The 22,190-nt window shown below is 48.5% G+C and overlaps 1 protein-coding gene across 1 annotated transcript in view; it reads left to right on the forward strand.

Annotated features, from left to right (window-relative positions):
* LOC134573401 (uncharacterized) overlaps positions 1-22,190 on the forward strand; it is a 36,665-nt gene that overhangs the window by 14,105 nt on the left and 370 nt on the right. Inside the window, exons 3-5 of the mRNA XM_063433148.1 lie at positions 11,530-11,689; positions 12,353-12,445; positions 12,823-12,932. Coding sequence (XP_063289218.1) covers positions 11,530-11,689; positions 12,353-12,445; positions 12,823-12,932 — 363 coding nt within the window. The remainder of the gene's footprint in view (positions 1-11,529; positions 11,690-12,352; positions 12,446-12,822; positions 12,933-22,190) is intronic.

Raw genomic sequence — 22,190 nt, forward strand, 5'->3', positions numbered from 1 at the left:
TTGGGTGCCTCGGTCGGATAGAATTTCTTTTGGAAATCCTACCCGGGAGAACACTTGTACTAGGGCATTCGCTACCGTATCCGCTTGGATGTTGGATAGGGCGACCGCCTCGGGGTACCTGGTAGCGTAGTCTACTACGGTAAGGATGTAGCGCTTACCGGAGGGACTAGGGGTGGCCAGTGGTCCTACTAGGTCAATAGCAACCCTGCTAAAGGGTTCCTCTACAATGGGCATATTGACTAGATGGGCTTTAGGGTGATCGCCTCGCCTTCCCACTCGTTGACATACATCGCAAGTATTACAGTAATTCTTAACATCAGCGTGTACTCCTGGCCAAAAGAATGTGTGGGTAATGCGGTGTAGCGTACGTGTTATAGCTAAGTGACCTGCCAAGGGAATGTCGTGTCCTATTTTGAGGATTTCCCGACGGTATTTGTGGGGTACTACCAGCTGTCGCCTACGTTGTCCCTTTTTCTCTGTCAGGCGGTATAGTTTCCCTTTTTCCCATAGAAAAGTTTCGTTATCTGCCCCGCTCCCCCCGGTCTCTGCTCGTTCCCGGTATTTTTATAATGTCGGGTCAGTCCTAGACTCGGTCTCGAAAGTAACTGGGGTGTCCCAGGGTATGGGGTCTAACAGGTCAAGAGAAGTCGGGGTTGGTCTTACCTGGGTCTCCCGCACTGGTGAGGGTTCTCGGTCCGTCCGGGCTTGTGCTCGGGTAGTCACTGGGTTCGCTTCGTTGTTATATGCTGGCGCATAGGCAGAAGTCATGGGGCCCAAATCGTTGCCCAGTAGTACTTCAGCAGGTAAATGGTCCATTATACCCACGTTCACAGCTCCTTTCCCCGCTCCCCAATCAAGATGTACTTTAGCGGTCGGAACTTTGTACACATCCCCTCCCGCCACTCTAACGGCTACGGTCTGCCCTGACCGCTTGTGTTCTGGCACCAAATGACTCTGTACCAGTGTTATGGTAGCCCCTGTGTCTCTCAACCCCTCGGTAGATCGCCCTTCGAGCCATACCTTCTGCCGATGGTGCTGTCGGTTATCCGAAGCCGCATATACCGGGTCTGCCTCGTGAAGCGGCCCCAAATATTCCTCCATAGGGGCCTCCTGGTTAACACAGAGGGCTCGGGCAGGACGGTATGGCCCAGAGGGGTAATTGTAATTCCTGGGCGTCTGGTGCGGGCCAAGAGGGCAGTTAGCCATGAAATGCCCTGGTTGCTTGCATCGGTGGCAAGTGGGCCTAGAACGATCAAAATTGTTATTGGGTGACCCTGAGTGTCTGGGGGGCCCGGCGGGTACCGGGGCCCGGAACTCCGTACGAGGAGGTGCACGGTAAACCTCTCTGGGCTCAACCCGTGCTGGAGCCCGGTAGTTTGTTGACTCGTGAAGACGTGAGTCATAGTGTTCATCAGCTAATTTGGCCGCTTCGTGGGCCACTCTCTGGTGGGAATCTGGTGCAGGGCGCATTGCCTTTCGAAGTCTGCCAAGTACTCATCAATTCCTGTCTCGCTCTGCAGGAAGGATCGGAATGCCGCAAAGGGTATTTTGGGCTTCCCAGTAGTTTCAACAGGAACGATTACTTGTGGGGCTTCAGCAGTGCGCTGTGCGTTGGCCATTTCAATGTTGTAGGCTCTATTGGGTCTTTTGTAAATCCGCGTCTGCCTCCACCATCAATTGCTGTATCAGTTCTATAGATGGGTTTGGCCCGTATAAGGGAAGCCTCCCCCGAACAATTCTTGCCTTTGCATCATCATCCGTGATTGGTGTTTCCGCCATTGTGGAGCTTTGATCCAGTTCTGTCAATTCTGCGATCAGTTCCCTCTTTGGCCGGTTGCTGGCGTGCCTTCCTCTGCTTTCCAATAAATCTTTCAGGGTTGTACGTTTCAATTTCGTGTAGGTGCTCTCCATCCGTTCCGTGCCTCTCCTAGGATATCCAGAATCATCCCACCGCTGCCACCAAATGTTACGGTTACCCTTAGGCTAGCTGAGAGCTGGACCGTTTAGTCGTCTGGACTCCTAGTTGCTGAAGAGGGGAGAGCCGATTTCCATAGTATTCCATACGAGTCCTGTAAGTGTAGAATCATCCCACTAGCTATAGCATAGCTAGGATACCTTTCTACCCACAAAACGAGTCAAAGCAGCGATTTGAGGGTCAAGTAAGAACTGAGGACTGGGCTGACCAGCCTGCTTTTTATTGTGGTTACATGCAAACAGGAAACTCCCAGGGGAGGCATAAAATCACCAATCACATATTGGGTACCTCCCACACATCTCCTCCCCTCAGATAAACAGTTAACCCAATTATACAGTACATATTTTTAACCAAGTTCTGGATGTACCCCAAAACCAGGGGGTACCCCTTTAAATCCTACACCGCTGTACAGATCTTGTTCAGGGGAGCAACATATCCGAAAACCAACCCGTTCGGATGAACGGTTCGGGAGTTAGGGGTTTTCAAAGTTTTGACCGACCGCACAGACTTTCTGGCCGAAAATAGTTCCACACGTTTAGGCCTTGCGGTCGGTCTCCGTTCGTACGGTAAAACTCCACGAACCCATTGCCATCCATAGTTATCCTGGGGGTCGCTGTACTCCCCATGCGAAGAGTAATCGTCCTACCGAACGGTGGGCCGTTCGGTAGGTCCAGCACGAAGTTATGCTATCCTGGAGGTCTCAGCGGTGTTCGCCTGTGTGCGTCTCCGTTTTTAGTTCCAGACGATTGCTGGCAAACACCGCTGTTCGTACGTAAGATGGCCGCGAACACGTGCAAAGTCCCGAAATGGCGGCCACCTATACGTTTACACAAAGGATTCGTGCTGAACCATACCAACGACTGCAAATAAGTCAGAAAGGCGAAAATAGCATTTAAAGGCACACCGTGCAATAAGGTTTTTGTAACAGTTTTTGTAACAGAGGCATTGCTCGCCAAGTACGCTGTCACCCCCGAGGCGTACCGCCAGGCGATTCCGAGAGTTCAAGAAACAGGGGAACGACTTTTACACCGAATGTGCCTGCCACCTCCATCGAACAGCGTCCTACTGGGTTGCAAGGCTGTATCCGGAGAGGATGTCCTGCAATTATTTATCTTGGAGCATTTCTTCAGTACCCTGTCACCTGACCTCAGAGAATGGATGCGTGATCGGTGACCCCTTACCCTATCCGAGGCACCTTGCCTCACCAATGAGTATACAGATGCCTGAAAGACAACCACCCACAGTAAAACCAACTGCTCGGCCGGATATTCAAGCTATGGTACCCTCTCACCCTACCTCTTACAGGGGACCCCTCAAGCATCAGCCTGCCCCACCAAGAACCGGACCCCAATGCTACAGGTGCTAGCAGATAGGGCACCTCCACACCAACTGCCTTTGGAGCCTCCTCGACAGTTGTGGGGGCGTACCAACAGTGTGCCACCCCATCAGCCAACCCCAGCCGCTCACTGCCTAGAGACAGAGCCTCATTTGGATGAATACTGGAGGGTACTTCATGAGGCCGACCCTATCCAGGCAGCCACCCAGGACAACCGTCAGCAACATCAACAAATAGTACTGGTGAACGGGCAGGCTGACAAGGTCAGGGTAGCTCCAGTGTGGTTACAAGACACTGGAGCTACCCTGACTTTAGTAACACGCAATCTAGTACGAGAAAACGAACACACTGTGCAAACCGTGGCTGTCCGGGTAGCTGGGGGAGCTATTTACCGTTAACCTGAATTGGGGAGTCTGATCCAGCCAAGTGAACATGGGTATTGTAACGGACTGTTTTGCACCCAAGAGGTTAAAAACCGTTTAGGCGATATTCCCCTTTCAGATGCACAGGCAGCTACTGCAATCACCAATCTCCGGAACTGCAAACACACAAATTTTCCAACTCCCGAACTGGAACCATATGAATCCTCCAACTCCCGAACAGGAAACACACGAATGCTGTAAACAACAGGAAAAACCATACAAACAGCTTACACTCCTGGCAGTCACACTGTAACAGCATACAATCCAATTCCCCCCAAGAACGAGACGACACTTCGTTTGAGGATCAAGCAGAACTGATTTATTAGGGCTACCTGCCCAGCTTTTATGCAGGTCTCCCACCTGGTGGACAGATGGGAAACTGGGACACAAAGGGTAAAAGGACCAATCACAAGCTTACACCTTTAAACAAATCCCACAATGCATTATAATCCCTCCTCTCTGTCCTGAAGATAATTGGGAAGTAATCCAATTATCTCCAAGGACAGAGGCAAACTCCATTAGCCACATGTTAGTAAAAATATATAAAATTGCAGTGTTACAATTACTACATAAAACATATACATTCAACATATCCCCAGATACCTTAGATCTGAGCGCACATTATTACCGAATGGTGCTCAGATCACATACATACAGTTCAATTGCCATGGAGCCAAAGTCTTTCCCATAGTCTTTCGGTATACGAATGGGCTACATGGCATAGCTATCTGGGGTAACACTGCTCACATAGGAAAAATAAAAGGTTTTTAATGCAAGGCCATAGTCCAGCGGCAAGAGGTGGGCAACCAGGATCCTTTAGGAGCGGTTAGTTGGATTGGGAGCTGCCAATACAGGAGTGTTAACAAGTGCCTGTTTCAATTGTTGGAATGCCTGCTTACACTCCGAGGCCCAGAGTACTGTACGGGGAAAGTTTTTATGGGTCAAGGGGTTTGGCCAGGGCGCTATAATTGGGTACAAACTTCCTATAGTACCCTGTGGTCCCTAGAAATGTTAGTACTGTGTCTTCATCCTGGGGGTTGGCCACTGGGCCACTGCCTCAATCTTAGCAGGCTCAGGCTTCTGCTGCCTGCATCCAACTCTGTGAATGAGGTACTGTACCTCGGCCATACCTATATTACACTTGGCGGGCTTAAGGGTCAAGCCCGCTTCCTTAATCTTATCTAGGACCGCTCCTATTTGGGCCAAGTGCTCCTGCCAGGTATCGCTAAAAATGGCGATATCTTCGAGATATGCGCAGGCATAGGCTTGGAACCCATCTAGGAGAAGTCAGTCCACCATCCTCTGGAAGGTAGCCGGGGCGTTTTTCATCCCAAACGACATCACCTTAAATTGGTAAAAGCCAAATGGGGTGACAAACACTAAATTAGGGATGGCTTCCGGGGCTAGGGGGATCTGCAAATACCCCTTACAAAGATCAATTGTAGATCAAAGATCAATTGTAGTGAGGTATTGGCCCCTAGCCATCTGGTCTAACAGCTTGACCCTCAAAACTGAGCCTTGTCTCGTTCTCGGGGGGATTTATTGTATGCTGTTCCTGTTTGACTGCTAGGAGTGTAAACCTATTTGTATGGTTTTTCCAGCATTCATATGTTTGAGAGCATTCATATGCTTCTCCGGTTCGGTGGATTGGTGTCTACAGTAGCTGTGCCTGTGTCTCTGGAAGGGAAGATCTACTAAACGGCTTTTAACCCCTTTCTATGCCTGGGGGTGCCGTTACAATTGGTGGCAAGCGGTGGGATCGTTCCCACAGCCAGAAGGACAGCTACAGGAGACACCATTCCATGGATTTACAAGTTGGGGGCAACGCATGTCCCAGTACAGCAACCCTAAAAGCAACAGAATGGAACCAGCAGTGTTATACGAGGAGGAGGACCTGGATGGCCGGTATGCATTAAGTAAAGGAATCTGGTACCAGGCCCTGGATAATGTACAATACCAGCGGGGTGAGAGTCTCCCCAGTGAAGAGCAGCGGTTGCAGAAGTAAGTGGCCCTGCAGATGCCCTTCCTGGGAGAGCAGCCCCTGGAGGAATGGGTGAAGGAACTGGAGCACCGGGTATGGCAGGAGCTATGGCTGGAGGATGCCTACCAGGCGCTCTGGTGGTATATTGCACAGTATATACCCTGGACAGCCGAGCATTACAAGCCAGAGGGAGAGGAGTTTGATGGTCCTGGCTTGTTATGGGAGTCCTTTGCAGAGCCTGACTTCGGGAGCCCTGCGCAGACCAGACTTCAGGACATTTTCTACGAGAGGGAAGCTAGGCATGACTGGGTTGACCCCCATGAGCAAGACCTGGCTCACCTAGCAACCCTGGAGTGGGAACTGGAGCAAGACTACCGAGATCTCTTCCACTCCATTGGGAAGGCTCAGCAGGACAGCAAGGTGACAGACCCAGATCCAGACCCCTTCAGCTGGGAAGATACTGTAGAGCTTTACTGGGAGGAACCCCAGGCGGCAGGTGGAGATGGGACTGAGGTCTCTCCACCGGCCCTACAGGGATGCTGGGCGGTCAGCCCAGATCCCCAGCGGCAGATTGATTTGCAGGGAATAGAGAGCAGTGTCTCCATTCCCCAGCGGCAGTGTAATCTGCAGGGAATAGGGAGCCCAGTCTCCATTCCCTAGCGGCAGAGTGATTTATTAGGAATTGGGAGCCTAGTCTCCATTCCCCAGCGGCAGGCTGAGTTACAGGGGGCAGAGACAGCTGGTACTGTCCCCCAGCGGCAGAGTGAAATGCAGGGAATTGGGAGCCCAGTCTCCATTCCCCAGCAGCAGAGCAATGTACAGGGAATTGGGAGCCCAGTCTCCATTCCCCAGCGGCAGGGCAATGTACAGGGAATTGGGAGCCCAGTCTCCATTCCCCAGCGGCAGGGCAATGTACAGGGAATTGGGAGCCCAGTCTCCATTCCCCAGCGGCAGGGCAATGTACAGGGAATTGGGAGCCCAGTCTCCATTCCCCAGCAGCAGAGCAATGTACAGGGAATTGGGAGCCCAGTCTCCATTCCCCAGCGGCAGGCTGAGCTACCGGGGGCAGAGATGGTCGGTCCTGTCCTCCAGCAACAGAGCTGTTTAGCCAAAGGGGAGACAGTCGGTCTCCCCCTCCAACAACCAGGCTCCAACCAGGCTACTTCCGTGGTAGCGCTGGCACCAGGGCAGAGTACCGCTGGTCTCTACCCACTCAGCAACCCACCAAGGCAGCTTACCAGTACCCAGCACAGCCGTGGTGAGGCACCTGGACAAGTTTCTCCTCTACCCAGGTGTAGTAACCAGTTATTGTGGGTGGGCTGTATTGCTGATTGTGTTTTGTGGGTGGGCTGCTGGATTAACCAGGGCACTAACCGGCAGGAGGTCAGATACCCTGTTAGTCTGTTTGGAAAAGGGGAGAGATGTGACAAGACCAATCTCGCCACTGTGCATTGGAGGAGCCTGGTTGCCCGTCTGCTGCCTTTAGACTATGGCCCCATGTTGAAACGCTTGATTTTCCCCTGCAAAGACATGAAAGCCGGGTCCTTCGGTACTTGCCCTATTTGAATAGTGATACCCCAGATAGCTATGCTGTAACAGATATATTTTTATGTATTTTATTGTCTTTTGCTGCCATGTGTTCAATGGAGTTTTGCCTCTGTCCTTGGAGATAATTGGATTACTTCCCAATTATCTCCAGGATAGCAGACTCTGTGGAACTGGTTTTGGGCAGAAAAGCCATGCTTCATTTGGTCACAAAGGACTACGATCTATCTTTTGACCCACTGGACCAATTTGTATGATTTTGACGTATGTTTGTATTTGGAGTATGCCGAAAATGTAAGTTTTATGTAAATGTGATGCATACTTTTAAAGTTATGAATAATGTGGAAAAACTGTATTTCTCTGCTTGTGATAATTACATTACCCATTGTGTAAGGTAATTGTATCACAGGCAGAGGGGAGGATTTTGTGTGGGAGTGTCTGAGTGTATTTTACATGTTTATTGGTTGTTTTCCAAAACCCTGTGGGTGGTACTAATGTGTATATAAGAACAATAAACCCACAGCTCTAGCTGTTCCTGCTTGCCCCTCAAAACGGAGCCTTGTCTCGTTCTTGGGGGGATTTATTGTATGCTGTTCCAGTTTGACTGCTAGGAGTGTAAACCTATTCGTATGGTTTTTCCTATTCGGCTGTTTACAGCATTCGAATGTTTGAGAGCATTCATATGCTTCTCCGGTTCGGTGGATTGGTGTCTACAGTAGCTGTGCCTGTGTCTCTGGAAGGGAAGATCTACTAAACTGTTTTAACCCCTTTTTATTCCTGGGGGTGCCGTTACAGACGCTGTGTGCGACGTTCATTGTTATTCTCCCACAATGACGCAGTGTGCGACGTTCATTGTTATTCTCCCACAATGACGCTGTGTGCGACGTTCATGGCTATTCTCTCACAATGATGCTGTGTGCGACGTTCATGGTTATTCTCTCACAATGACGCTGTGTGCGACGTTCATAGTTATTCTCTCACAATGACGCTGTGTGCGACGTTCATTGTTATTCTCTCACAATGACGCTGTGTGCGACGTTCCTGGTTATTCTCTTACAATGACGCTGTGTGCGACGTTCATAGTTATTCTCTCACAATGACGCTGTGTGTCATTCATTGTTATTCTCCCACAATGACGCTGTGAGCGACAGTCATTGTTATTCTCCCACAATGACGCAGTGTGAGACGTTCATTGTTATTCTCCCACAATGACGCTGTGTGCGACGTTCATGGTTATTCTCTCACAATGATGCTGTGTGCGACGTTCATGGTTATTCTCTCACAATGACGCTGTGTGCGACGTTCATAGTTATTCTCCCACAATGACGCTGTGTGCGACGTTCATGGTTATTCTCTCACAATGATGCTGTGTGCGACGTTCATGGTTATTCTCTCACAATGACGCTGTGTGCGACGTTCATGGTTATTCTCTCACAATGACGCTGTGTGCGACGTTCATAGTTATTCTCTCACAATGACGCTGTGTGCAACGTTCCTGGTTATTCTCTCACAATGACGCTGTGTGCAACGTTCCTGGTTATTCTCTCACAATGACGCTGTGTGCGACGTTCATAGTTATTCTCTCACAATGACGCTGTGTGCAACTGTTACAAATTGCTATTTGTAACTGGCCCTTTAAATGAGAAATTGCCCTGCTTCCCCGGATTGTGGAGAAGCATGTTTGCCAGCCTCCTGCCTCATGACTATGGCCCCTGGAAGATTGTGCCCCTGAAAATGTGTTAACTTTTATTGTGTGTGTATGGCCCTTTAAGAACCGTCTGGGGACATATTGTGACTTTGGTGAACAATGCCCCTTTAAGACTATGTCCCCAGACCGGTAAAATAACTTGCCCCTGGCTTTCTCCCACTTGGTTCAGTAAATAGGGCTTACTGAACCAAGTACCACACAGGCGGACCACCCAGAAGTTAAAGTGTGCAGGCAATTTACCTCCCAGGCTGTGAGGTTACTGCAGGTTAATTGCCGAGCGCTGGGTGGCCGCCATTCGGCAGCCGAACACGTGGCGGCGGCCATTTTGGTCATTCGAATGCGGTCAGCGGTGTATGCTAAAGATTCTGTGGAACTGAAATCGGCTACACATTTTGCCGAACACCGCTGACCCTTACCTTCTTCCATACTGAACTTGCAGCTCCAGAGACTAAGTCCCGTTCGAAATGAGACTTAGTCGTTTTTTCGCATGAAATTGACCGACCGCACAGCCCAAATCTATGGAACTGTTTTGGGCAGGAAATTGTGCTTGCGGTCGGTCATAAAGGACTTCCAGCTAACTTTTGATCCACTGGAGGGATTTGGCTGATTTTTGGAAGGGTTTATGTTTGATGTATGCTGAGTCTGAATATGCAACTTTTATTGAAATTGAATGTATGGTTTTAAAGTTACAGTGTGTGTGTGAAAACTGTATTTTTTATTGTATGTAATAATTGGTTTAACTGTTTATCTGAGGGGAGGGAACCTGTGGGCTGTACTATGCTGTTATTGGTTAATTTCATCCTCCCCCTGGGAGTGTCCTGTGTGTACCTTATCCTAATAAAAAGCAGGCTGGGTGTTCCAGTCCTCAGACCTCTTCTGACCCTCAATACGTAGCCTTGTCTCGTTATTGGAGGGAACTGCTATATCACACTGGGGATTGCTATGCTCTGCATATTCCCCTGAGCTCTTAATCACTTAGCCCTTTTAAGAGCTTGTTCCAGATACGCTCTCCTGGAGGAGAGGTCTTCCCCACACGGTCCTGGAGGACAGAAGCCGATCCAGGGTGGAAGGAAGACGGCGCGGCTCCAGTTAAGCTACGGCGGTTGTGGAGTCTGCGGTGGTTGTGGTGTCGTCTGCAGTGCTTGGAGTCCTCTGAGAGCGCTAGGAGCATCCATCAACGGAGGGTACTCGGTCGGAGTACACGGAGCTCCGTTACAGCAACGTTCCTGGTTATTCTCTCACAATGACGCTGTGTGCGACATTCCTGGTTATTCTCTTACAATGACGCTGTGTGCGACGTTCATAGTTATTCTCTCACAATGACGCTGTGAGCGACAGTCATTGTTATTCTCTCACAATGACGCAGTGTGAGACGTTCATTGTTATTCTCCCACAATGACGCTGTGTGCGACGTTCATTTTTATTCTCCCACAATGACGCTGTGTGCGACGTTCATGGTTATTCTCTCACAATGATGCTGTGTGCGACGTTCATAGTTATTCTCTCACAATGACGCAGTGTGAGACGTTCATGGTTATTCTCTCACAATGACGCTGTGTGCGACGTTCATGGTTATTCTCTCACAATGACGCTGTGTGCGACGTTCCTGGTTATTCTCTCACAACGACGCTGTGTGCGACGTTCATGGTTATTCTCTCACAATGACGCTGTGTGCGACGTTCATGGTTATTCTCTCACAATGACGCAGTGTGAGACGTTCATGGTTATTCTCTCACAATGACGCTGTGTGCAACGTTCATGGTTATTCTCTCACAATGACGCTGTGTGCGACGTTCCTGGTTATTCTCTCACAATGACGCTGTGTGCGACGTTCCTGGTTATTCTCTCACAATGACACAGTGTGCGACGTTCATAGTTATTCTCTCACAATGACGCTGTGTGCAACGTTCCTGGTTATTCTCTCACAATGACGCTGTGTGCGACGTTCCTGGTTATTCTCTCACAATGACGCTGTGTGCGACGTTCCTGGTTATTCTCCCACAATGACGCTGTGTGCGACGTTCATTGTTATTCTCCCACAATGACGCTGTGTGCGATGTTCATAGTTATTCTCTTACAATGACGCAGTGTGAGACGTTCATTGTTATTCTCTCACAATGACGCTGTGTGCGACGTTCATAGTTATTCTCCCACAATGACGCTGTGTGCGATGTTCATAGTTATTCTCTCACAATGACGCTGTGTGCGACGTTCATTGTTATTCTCTCACAATGACGCTGTGTGCGACGTTCATTGTTATTCTCTCACAATGGCGCTGTGTGCGATGTTCATTGTTATTCTCTCACAAAGACACAGTGTGCGTGAAGGTTAACGACAAGATTCATTATGGGGAACGATTTGCTCGTAATGACGGTCAGGGTTCAGAATTCCACTATCTACCAGCTATTAGCAAGTGATGAGTCAGCCCTGGCCAGTAAGAGTTCATAGCTGGACCCAGAATGCGTGCAGTGGCGAGTAACGTTTAAGGCCTGGCTAGTAGCGTAGGATATTACTATCTGTCCATAGTACATACGTCATAGTCCCGGTTTGTTTTCCCTCCAGGATGACGGTTTAATGAAAGTGAAGCAGTTTCTCAGAGTATTCCAGAGCCAGCCTGCAGCTTATCTAAAGCTCCGAGAGTTAACACGGCTACTGAAGCACCTGAAGAGACAAGACGTACTTATGAAAATACGTGAACAGACAAACCTAAGGCGCTGGCTTGGTGAGAATCTTTAATGTGTTTTAACAGAACCCTACACTCCTAGAGGCTGCCTGCCCCGTAAAGAAAAAACACCATTTTTATTATGTAAAATAAGAGCTTGCTTTGTAGCCTGACTGAAGACACTTGTTCAATAATTCTGACATAAAGTGCCTTATAAAGGCCCTCCAGGATAGTGTCAGACTTCAGAGTGTTTAGCAGGTAAGTGGGGACACCTACCTAAGAGAAATTACGATGGCCACTTCCACAGAGCAAGTGATAGGCAGGAGTTTGTCTAAAGAGAATTATTCTAGATATGTATTGAGAGATAATGCTGTGTTACACGTAATAAGAGAAAGTAATGTTTAATAATTGAACCTTTGTGCAACACTGCGTTCCTGAGACTATAGAAACTACCAGGATTCATTGAGAAATAATTACTGTGTCCGTCACAGAGCATAAAGGAGAAATTGCTTGTTTACTAATCGATTCTCCGCCTTGCCCAGCTTAACCAATAATACATCTCTCAATGTATAATCCTTCACTAGGCTGGGAAATAAATTGAGCCAATGGGCAGGTGTTGTATAGACAGCGCAGGAGGCGGACATGCTCTCTTTAAGTGACAGTCCACACTGGAGTTTGTATTCTAGAAATCATGCAGTAAAACAGACATGCTTGTGTCCTCAGGTCCCGTTTTACCGGAGGAAATTCGAATTAAAGACATGACGGTTTCCCACAGGATCCAGTTCACAACTGCACTGAGCATCACGGATTCTGCCGGTGAGTGATCACTCCACGGTTATATTATCGTTAATATGTAGGAGGAAGATTTTAACCACTTGCTGTGTTTTCCTGGGTATTAACCCCACATGCCGCGGGGCCTGAATCCCACATACTGCAGAGCAGCACTTTTACAATAAGCCCATCAGTGATCTGCGTCCCGCAAGGTTAAATGGTGGCTCTGGTAGTCTGGATACATTACTTAGAAGGCTCCATGTTTCATATATATATATATTTTAATAATGAAACCAATTTACAAATCCTTGTGAGTGATTTAGTGGGGGGCAGAGCGGATTGTTAAAGTGATATTACCTCTGCAGCAGCCGCTGCGATTTACTCACCCATTTTCCATTCTGTAAAGAGCTTTTCTTGTTCAGGTAATGACTGGAGGCTCCTGGCACACATGTTGCATATCCCACGGACCCACGTGGAACTGTGGCAGGAACGGAGCAAAAACCCAGCGGAGATGGTGTTGAAATCCTGGGAGGTATTCAAATTTTATTCCTTAATGCCATTACTGCACTACTTGAACCTATTCTCTCAGTTAGGACTAAGAAACCTGTAACCTTTCTCTCCAATACTGTACTGAGCTGTGACATTTACATTCACAACATCCTAGATCACCTGGTCTCTTCTCCAGTGGACATCATTAAACCAGGGCTCAGGCGGGTCACGCCGGCGCCATGTCTGATAAATCATTAAACTGGGGCTCGGGCCTGGTCGCGCTGGGTGCCATTCTGTGGCGGGACCGCTGCATGTTCGTAAATTGCTATGTGTGTTATATTCCTGTGTTTTACCTGCTCCTCGTTCGGGAGAGCCAATACGAACAAGTTATAGATGTCCTCGCCCAGACAGACCAGAGAGAGGTCCCCAGAAGGTCCGACCATCCCTGCCCGAAAGCCCAAGTTGTCCTTTGCTGCCTTCAAAGAGTTCAAGGAGGCAGAAAAGGGCATCGACGACTTCCTGCAGGATTTAGAGCACCAGTGTCTATTGCAGGAAGTCGCCTCTGCAGAGTGGGTCACTAGTTTGGCTGGGACCTTAACGGGGAGGGCGGCGGAGGCCTACCGAGATGTACCCGCAGACAAGATCTGGGAGTACGAGGCTGTCAAGGAAGTCTTCCTAGCCCGGTATGCTATGGCCCCGGAGGCGTACCGCAGGAAGTTCAGGGGCACCAAGAAGGGGGAGAAGGACTCCCATGTGGAGTGACCATGCCGCATCGTCCGAGCCACCCAAAGCTGGATTGCCTCTCAACAAGCCAAGTCTCCCGAAGAGATTCTCCAGTTGTTCATGCTCTAACACTTTTATAATGGGCTCCCCACCGAGGTGCAGGAATGGATGAGAGACAGACGGGCCAAGACCGAGACAGAAGCAGCCAAATGGGCTGATGAGTATGCAGATACTCGCCGGTCCCAACACCCTGCTCCCTCTCCCCACAACCGACCCACCATCCCCAGACATCTGCTACAACCCAACCCCACCACCGCAGCCCCCTTTGTGGCTTCCTAGTCCGGTCACCCCCCCAGGGAGCATTCCCCAGGGCAGACCGGCGAGGTTTCCAATGCAACCAGCACAGCCACATCAAATTGAATTGTCCCCAAAACCAGGGCCGAACGCAGTGGGTCACCCCTGTAGTCCCTACTGGCCCGCGAGCAGCAGTCCTCTGCTACCAATGTGATCCCACAGATTTCCAGAGCCCCAACGAAGAAGACAGGACCATCCTGCATGAGGCGAAGCAAGGAAGCCCCCCAACGTAAGTCACCCCCCAGGCTAGTCCCCCCACACCAGATCTCAGTCACCATAAACCAGTCCCCAGTACTGCCCCACACCCCAGCACCCCTTCCCTGGGATACCCTGGCCGAGTATGAGAGGGAGGTAGCGTCCGACCTGACCCTCCAGGCATGTAGAGACAGGGCAGACACGGATCGGGTAGGGAAGGAGGGGGAGCGGGGACGACTGTACCGCATAGCGAAGAACAATAAGTCAGGTACAGCTGGAACTACCACCAAGCAGTTGGTGGCACCCAGGAAATATCGACTTGAGCAGCTGAAGATAGCTCACAATATTCCTCTGGCTGGGCATTTGTGAGTCGGCTCATCCAAAGCTTTTTCTGGCCAGGCATCTCTAAAGATCTGAGGCAGCATTGCCAGACCTGTCATGTCTGCCAGCGAGTGGGGAAGCAGGGTGACCGGCGCAAGGCCATGCTCCAACACCTCCCCATCATCAAAAACCCCTTCGGCAGAGTAGCTGTCGATATCATCAGCCCCCTGGCTAAGCTTAGTCCCTCTGGGAACAAATACATTCTGAACATTGTGGACTACGCGACTCGGTACCCTGAGGCAGTCGCCCTGAGCAACATTCAGGCAGAGACTGTGGCCGATCCCTGATGCAAGTGCTCTCCTGGATGGGTTTTCCTCGGGAGATAATTTTGGATCGGGGATCCCAGTTTACTGCAGAAATGACCGTCCAACTGTGGAAGTTATGCGGCATTAAACTGATCCCGAGCTTCCCTTACCACCCCCAGACCAATGGCCTGTGCGAGCGCTTCAATGGCATGTTGAAGTAAATGCTCCGTACCTTTGCAGCGACTCGCAAGAATTGTGAAAGATTCCTGTTGCATTTCCTGTTTGCCTATCGGGAGGTCCCCCAGGAATCTACAGGATTCTCCCCATTCAAGCTGATCTTGGGACGGAGAGTGAGGGGCCCCCTAGACCTGAGAACACTGGGAGGGAGCTGGGGATCAGGAAGGGACCCCCATCGTCCCATATATGCTGGAGTTTAGGGACCGGCTGGAGAATTTCACTCACTTGGTATGGGAGAACCTCTAGGCGGCCCAGAGGCGCCAGGAGCCGTAGATTTCGGTCGGTCAAAAGGTGACTTTTTCTGAAGCCCGTCCAACGTGATAGGCTGAAGGCTGCCTGGCAGGGCCCATACCAGGTGGTGGAACAGAAATGTGACACTACCTATGTGATAGGCCCACATTTGGGTATCGGAGTCCAACGCCTGTTGCATGTCAACATGCTGAAGCCCTACCATGACCAGACTGAGGACGTAGCCACCATCTGTGCTCCAGCCTCTGAAGATTTTGACAATATTCCCCTGGCCGACCTCCTAGCGGAGGAAACTCAGGTAGGGTCCATAGATGAGGTACACTTAGGGGACAGGCTAACTGAAGAACGCAGACAGGCTCAGAGGATGCTGTCGGCAAGGAAGGAGACGTTTTCCAACATGCCCGGGTATACCCCTCCAGCCACCCACTGGGTAGAGACTCCTGACCAACAACCCCTGTGGCAGACCCCCTACCGGAGGTATCGGAGGCTGTGCGGGGGAACATGCTGCAGGAGCTCCAAGGGGTGCTCCGGTTAGGGGTAATCGACCCTGTCGTGCTGGTCCTGAAACGAAACTACCAGATTCTGTGTGGACTACAGAAGGCTCAACGACAAGATGGTCTCCGACACATACCCCATGCCCCGTTCAGACGAGCTGCTAGATAGGATGGCTCGGGGCCGGTACCTCACCACTATAGACTTGTGCAAGGGGTCCTGGCAAATTCCTCTGGCGGCAGATGCTGTCCCCAAGTCGGCCTTTGTCACCCCATTCGGCTTGTACCAATTTAAGGTGATGACATTTGGGTTTAAGAACGCCCCAGCCACCTTCCAGAGGATGGTGGACCGGCTACTGGATGGCCTCCAAGAGTTTGCTTGTGCATACCTGGATGACCGCCATTTACAGCAATACTTGGGAAGAGCACCTAGTAATTGTGGGAGCTGTGCTAGACTGGATTAGGGAGGTAGGGTTGACCCTCAAGCCCAGCAAGTGCCACCTAGGATTGGCAGAGGGGCAGTACCTAGGACACCGGGTTGGGTGTGGATCCCAGAAGCACAACCCAGCAAAGATAAAGGCTGTAGCTAACTGGCCCCGTCTTCACACCAAGGTCCAAGTGATGGCCTTCCTGGAAACTGCGGGTTATTACAGGAAATTTGTCCCCAACTACAGTGCCCTAGTTAAGCCCCTCACCGATTTGACCCAAAAGACCTTACCCCGACAGGTAGATTGGGCCCCAGAGCCCTCAAGAACGCCTTGGTGAATGCCCCTATCCTGGCTGCTCCTAATCCCAGAAGACTTTCTCCTTCACACAAATGACTTCATGTTTGGGTTAGGAGCGGTACTAAGCCAGGTCGGCCATCGAAAAGGAATGCCTGGCGGTAGTGTGGGCCCTCTATCTTTCCCCTCCTCCCTCTTTTCCCTGCTTTGTATATCTTCTTTTCCGTCCTACTTGCTATGCCCTTGGTTTCCGGGGGTCTTATAAACAGACATTCAGGTATCTTGGATGTCTCCGGTTCTTTTTCTTATTTTTACTTTGGTTTTCTTTAATCTCTCTCTTATTCTTTCCTTACTCAATCAGGCCTGATCATATTGGAGGAGAATTGGGGGAGCCTAAATTACAAGCTTATAGGGTCAGCGTTTGGGCCCCCTCTTAGGTCACACGGCCTGGTCATAAAAAACAAAATCCCCGATAGGAGGCGTGTGATATAGATTCTAGAAAGTGGCTTGTCGTGGGGGCTGATGTAATTTATTATGTATACACAATTGTTTTTTGCTATTTAGGCTTATGCGCAAGCCTCACAGTTGTATTTTTCTTGCCTTACCTATCGTGCGCAACTATACAGAATAAAAATTCTAGGTGGGAGGCAAGTGATGTAGAATTTATAGCGAGGCTTGGCAAGTAGGCCGATGTCAAATTTTGGGTTTACGAAACTGTTCTTTTGCATTTTGGCTTCTGCGTAAGCCTCACAGTTGTATTGCTCTCGCTATGCCTATCGTGTGTTAAGCTTAGAATTTTAAAGGAACACATAATCCTCGATGGGGGCGAGTTATGTCGAATTCATACCGAGGCTTGTGATCTAGGCTACTGTCAATTATTGTGTTTACAAGACGGATTTTTTTGTATAACGGCTTCTGCGCAAGCCTACAAGTTGTACTGTTATTGCCTTACCTATCGTGTGCAAAAATAAAGAATTAAAAAAAATAAAAAATAATAAGATTATATGAATTGGAACTAATCAAAAAGGCAGAAGGAAAGAGAAAAAGGAGTAGATAGATAAAAACCCACAGAATGCAATACAAACCAAAGAAGCAAGAAAATTGTAAATTAAACAAAACTGTGAAGACATTGGCTAACATCGTAACTAATAAGAAGACAAAGCAAAATTAAACGAAGATTAAGATTAAAGGTTTAGTGGACACTTAATGAAGTGTATATATCTCTTCTGTATATTATAGAGATATTCTCATAACATTGGGAATCAAAATAACTTGAAAGGAGTTACAATGACTATAACACTAAATAAAGGGGGAAAGTAATTGTATTGAAAAGCAATAGGGGGATGTGGGAGGGACCAAGAGAGGGGTAGTGAATTTTATTTGTAACATTTTTTTAAATTAATTTTACATAACACACACACTATTATAGGCCCAACACTGTGCACAATTATGCCCAGACATACCAAATCTCATATCATTATCCCATTACACAACACTAATTACACAAGTTATACTTTATTCTGCTATTTATATTTATTTTGTTATTTACACATTAATTGGCACATTATATAATCACTTTTTTTCTTGCACAAATATTTGACACAGTTTACACTCACACATACACAACACAAATTTACATACATTTAGAGATCTGTTTTCTATTTCACCTCTATTATTTACACATTTTCCAATTGTATATTTTACACGTATTCTCTTTTTTTCTCCTCTCTCTCTTTCCTCCCTCCCCTTTCCCGAGGAATAAGAAGGCTTTTCCTTGCTTGTATATTATTTTTTTTTTTTTTTAGAAAGAATTGATAACTCTATCCAAGGGATCAGAATAGTGTATAACTATAAATATTAGCAGGTGTAGAAGGATTGTAAATTTTATTATTTTTTTCTTTTCACGTATTTTTTTTTCAATATATTGGCTCCACACTCCTTCATATGCCTTACAGAAGGTTTTAATATGTTTAAATGTATTTATGAAGAGAAATAGGTAAAAAAAAAGACCTACACGTACCAGGAGATCCCTAAACCAATAAAAAATAGAGTTTAAAAGACAAACTGATTAAATAAAATAGTGGGAAAATGAAACAATATCAAACATATGGATGAAGTGCAATTATAAAAATGGACACTAGATGTCAGCTAAATGCTAGGTGGTCTCCCATAAAAAAGGGGGATGTTCACTAAACCATCAATAATCTGTAAACATAAAATGTAAATGAAATAAATCCAAATAAATCACAATATTGGCCTGAATGGTCTATGGCTAGAATGCAGCTCTATGCAGTCTCATTAATAAAATGAATCCAAGTGTGTGATAGAACAGTAAACAGTCTGTGACTCGTGTTCTAGATGCCAACGTTCAGTTGATACAGGAATTTAACCTGGTATGAATTCATTTCGCTGTCACAGCTAGCACATTTAGTAACTATCCATTAAAAAAGATAACATGCATGTGCCAGACTGTAAATACAGTATAACCGATATTGGTAAAATGAATGCAGAATATGCTACATAGTTACATAGTTAGATAGCTGAAAAGAGACTTGCGTCCATCAAGTTCAGCTTTCCTCATATTTGTTTTTTGCTGTTGATCCAAAAGGCAAAAAAAAAAAAAAAATACCCAGTTTGAAGCACAATTTTGCAACAAGCTAGGACAAAAAAATTCCTTCTTGACCCCAGAATGGCAGTCAGATTTATCCTTGAATCAAGCAGTTATTACCCTACATTGAAAGATTATATCCTTGAATATTCTGTCTTTGCAAGTATGCATCTAGTAGCTGTTTGAACATCTGTATGGACTCTGATAAAACCACTTCTTCAGGCAGAGAATTCCACATCCTGATTGTTCTTACAGTTAAAAACCTTTCCTTTGCCTTAGACGAAATCTTCTTTCTTCCAGTCTAAACGCATGGCCTCGTGTCCTATGTAAAGTCCGGTTTGTGAATAGATTTCCACACAATGGTTTGTATTGGCCCCGAATATATTTGTATAATGTTATCATATCCCCTCTCAGGCGATGTTTTTCTAAACTAAATAGGTTTAAATTTGTTAAAGTGTTGCATAAACAATAATAATATTACTCACATACCACTGTATCAAGTATATGGTAAGTAACCAATCAGAGAGTTAGGAGTCAAATTACACAGCGTGGGAAAATTCCAAAGAACTTCCCCACGCTGTGTAAAATGACACAGAGCACTCTGATTGGTGGATTTCAAACCTGTCAGTCTCTTCACTTACCTGTCAGAGCACTCTGATTGGATGGCTTAAACCCACCAATCAGAGTGCTCTGAGCCCAATTGCAGGGCGGGGCAAGGCTTCCCCCGCCCTGCAGAGCTCAGTCTGCGCGGAGCCCTCGCCGGGTGAAGGATTTTTTGTTTGCGCTCTTTGTTTTTTTTTTCATTGCGTCGGTTATTATGGTTTTTTTATTTGCCCTTTTTTGGGGGCTGAAAAAATAAGATTTTAGAAGAAAGAAAACATTGAATGGTGTTATTTATTTTATTTTTTTACAGGTTCTTATTTAAAGGTCCCCCCCTCATTATTTTTAGGGTGAGGGGGATCATTTTTTTGGGGGGTGGGGGGGTGGGGGGAGGGGGTGACTAGGGGTTTGGGGACCCCTAGTCACCTTAGGGGGGACATTATTTTTAGGGACCCCACCAGCCGCTCAGGGGTGGGGGCTGGGGGGGGGGGGGGGAGGACAATAGGTCCCCCTCTATTTAGGGCCCCCACCCGCTGCTCAGGGGTGGGGGCCAGGGGCCAGGACATTAGGTCGTCCCCCCTTTATTAGTATTTAGGGCCCCCACCTGCCGCTCAGGGGTGGGGGCCAGGGGGGAGGACCTTAGGTCCCCCCCCTTTTTAGCATTTATCGGCCCCCACCCACCGCTCAGGGGTGGGGGCCGGGGAGGAGGACATTAGGTCCCCCCCCTTTATTAGTATTTAGGGCCCCCACCCGCCGCTCAGGGGTGGGGGCCAGGGAGGAGGACATTAGGTCCCCCCCCTTTATTAGTATTTAGGGCCCCCACCCGCCGCTCAGGGGTGGGGGCCAGGGAGGAGGACATTAGGTCCCCCCCCTTTTTTAGTATTTAGGGCCCCCACCCGCCGCTCAGGGGTGGGGGCCAGGGAGGAGGACATTAGGGCCCCCACCCGCCGCTCAGGGGTGGGGGCCGGGGGGGGGGAGGACAATAGGTCCCCCCCATCATTTTACTTAAGGGCCCCGGGCCTATTTTTTTTTTTATACAGTGAGCAGCCACTCACTGTATAAAAAGTGCCGAAGTCCCGAATTGCGAAAATTCAGAATTTCGGAATGCCGAACCAAATGAAAATTTACCCCATGCACATGCCTATTCCTCGGCAGTAATAACATTTTATTTTTGTTGGTAATGTTTTTGGCTATATGTTTTGATTTGTATTTGTGTATATTTATGTATGCCACGAAATTGGTACGTATTTTTGAAAAAATGAAAAACCCAAATAAAAAGAATTGAAATGAGAATGTTGGCAACTTGCAACATAAGTGTGAAACCGCAAGGGAATTAATGAGTGCTTCCCCATTTAGACGAACGGTGGCCTGGGGGAGCATTCGTGTCCCGTAAGGAGACACTTCCCTTGCCTGGTTTCACCCAGGGACCCCACGAGGGGAGGCGGTTACCATTCTGGGGTCCCCGAGATTGGTGGCGACACTCTTCGGGACAATGGTGGTTTGGTGGGCTTTCTGTAGCTGGGAATCACAGAGGCTGGAAACTTTCCCACACTGGGACTCCCAGCTACAGAAGCTCATGGGATAAAGAGCCCCAGGTCCCCGGAGGTGGGAAACCCTTAGGATGGGGGGCGGGAACTGGGGACAAAGGGACTGGAGTTCCTGTCACACGCACAGACCCCTGGGAGCGGGAGGAACCTGGGAGGGGGCATGGAGTGACGGGAACAGGGGACAAATGGATTGAGGTTCCGGTTAAGTTATGCAACCCCTGGGAGGGGATATTGTCATTGTGTGTGATCCACCCGCTGCATGGGGAAAGTATAAAGCAGAGTGTTGCCAATAAAGTTGTTGTTGTACCCCCAGGCCTGTGTGTTGTCCAGTTACTGGGTGGGAAATGGGTCTCTCTGTGTTATACCTAAGCAAGGACAACCGTTCGGGTTGTCGGCAGGCCCGCTAAACATGCCTGATACATCATTAAACCGGGGCTTGGGGTGGGTCACGCTGGGTGCCATGAATGATACATCATTAAACCGGGGCTCGGGCACGTCACACTGGGTGCCATGCCTGATACATCATTAAACCGGGGCTCGGGCACGTCACACTGGGTGCCATGCCTGATACATCATTAAACCGGGGCTCAGGCACGTCACGCTGGGTGCCATGCCTGATACATCATTAAACCGGGGCTTGGGGTGGGTCATGCTGGGTGCCATGCACGATACATCATTAAACCGGGGCTCGAGCGGGTCACGCTGGGTGCCATGAATGATACACCATTAAAACGGGGCTCGGGCACGTCATGCTGGGTGCCATGCCTGATACATCATTAAACCGGGGCTTGGGGTGGGTCATGCTGGGTGCCATGCCCGATACATCATTAAACCGGGGCTCGAGCGGGTCACGCTGGGTGCCATGAATGATACATCATTAAAACGGGGCTCGGGCACGTCACGCTGGCTGCCATGAATGATACATCATTAAACCAAGGCTCAGGGTGGG

Source organism: Pelobates fuscus, chromosome 9, assembly GCF_036172605.1.
Source record: "Pelobates fuscus isolate aPelFus1 chromosome 9, aPelFus1.pri, whole genome shotgun sequence".
NCBI classification, from domain to species: Eukaryota; Metazoa; Chordata; class Amphibia; order Anura; family Pelobatidae; genus Pelobates; species Pelobates fuscus.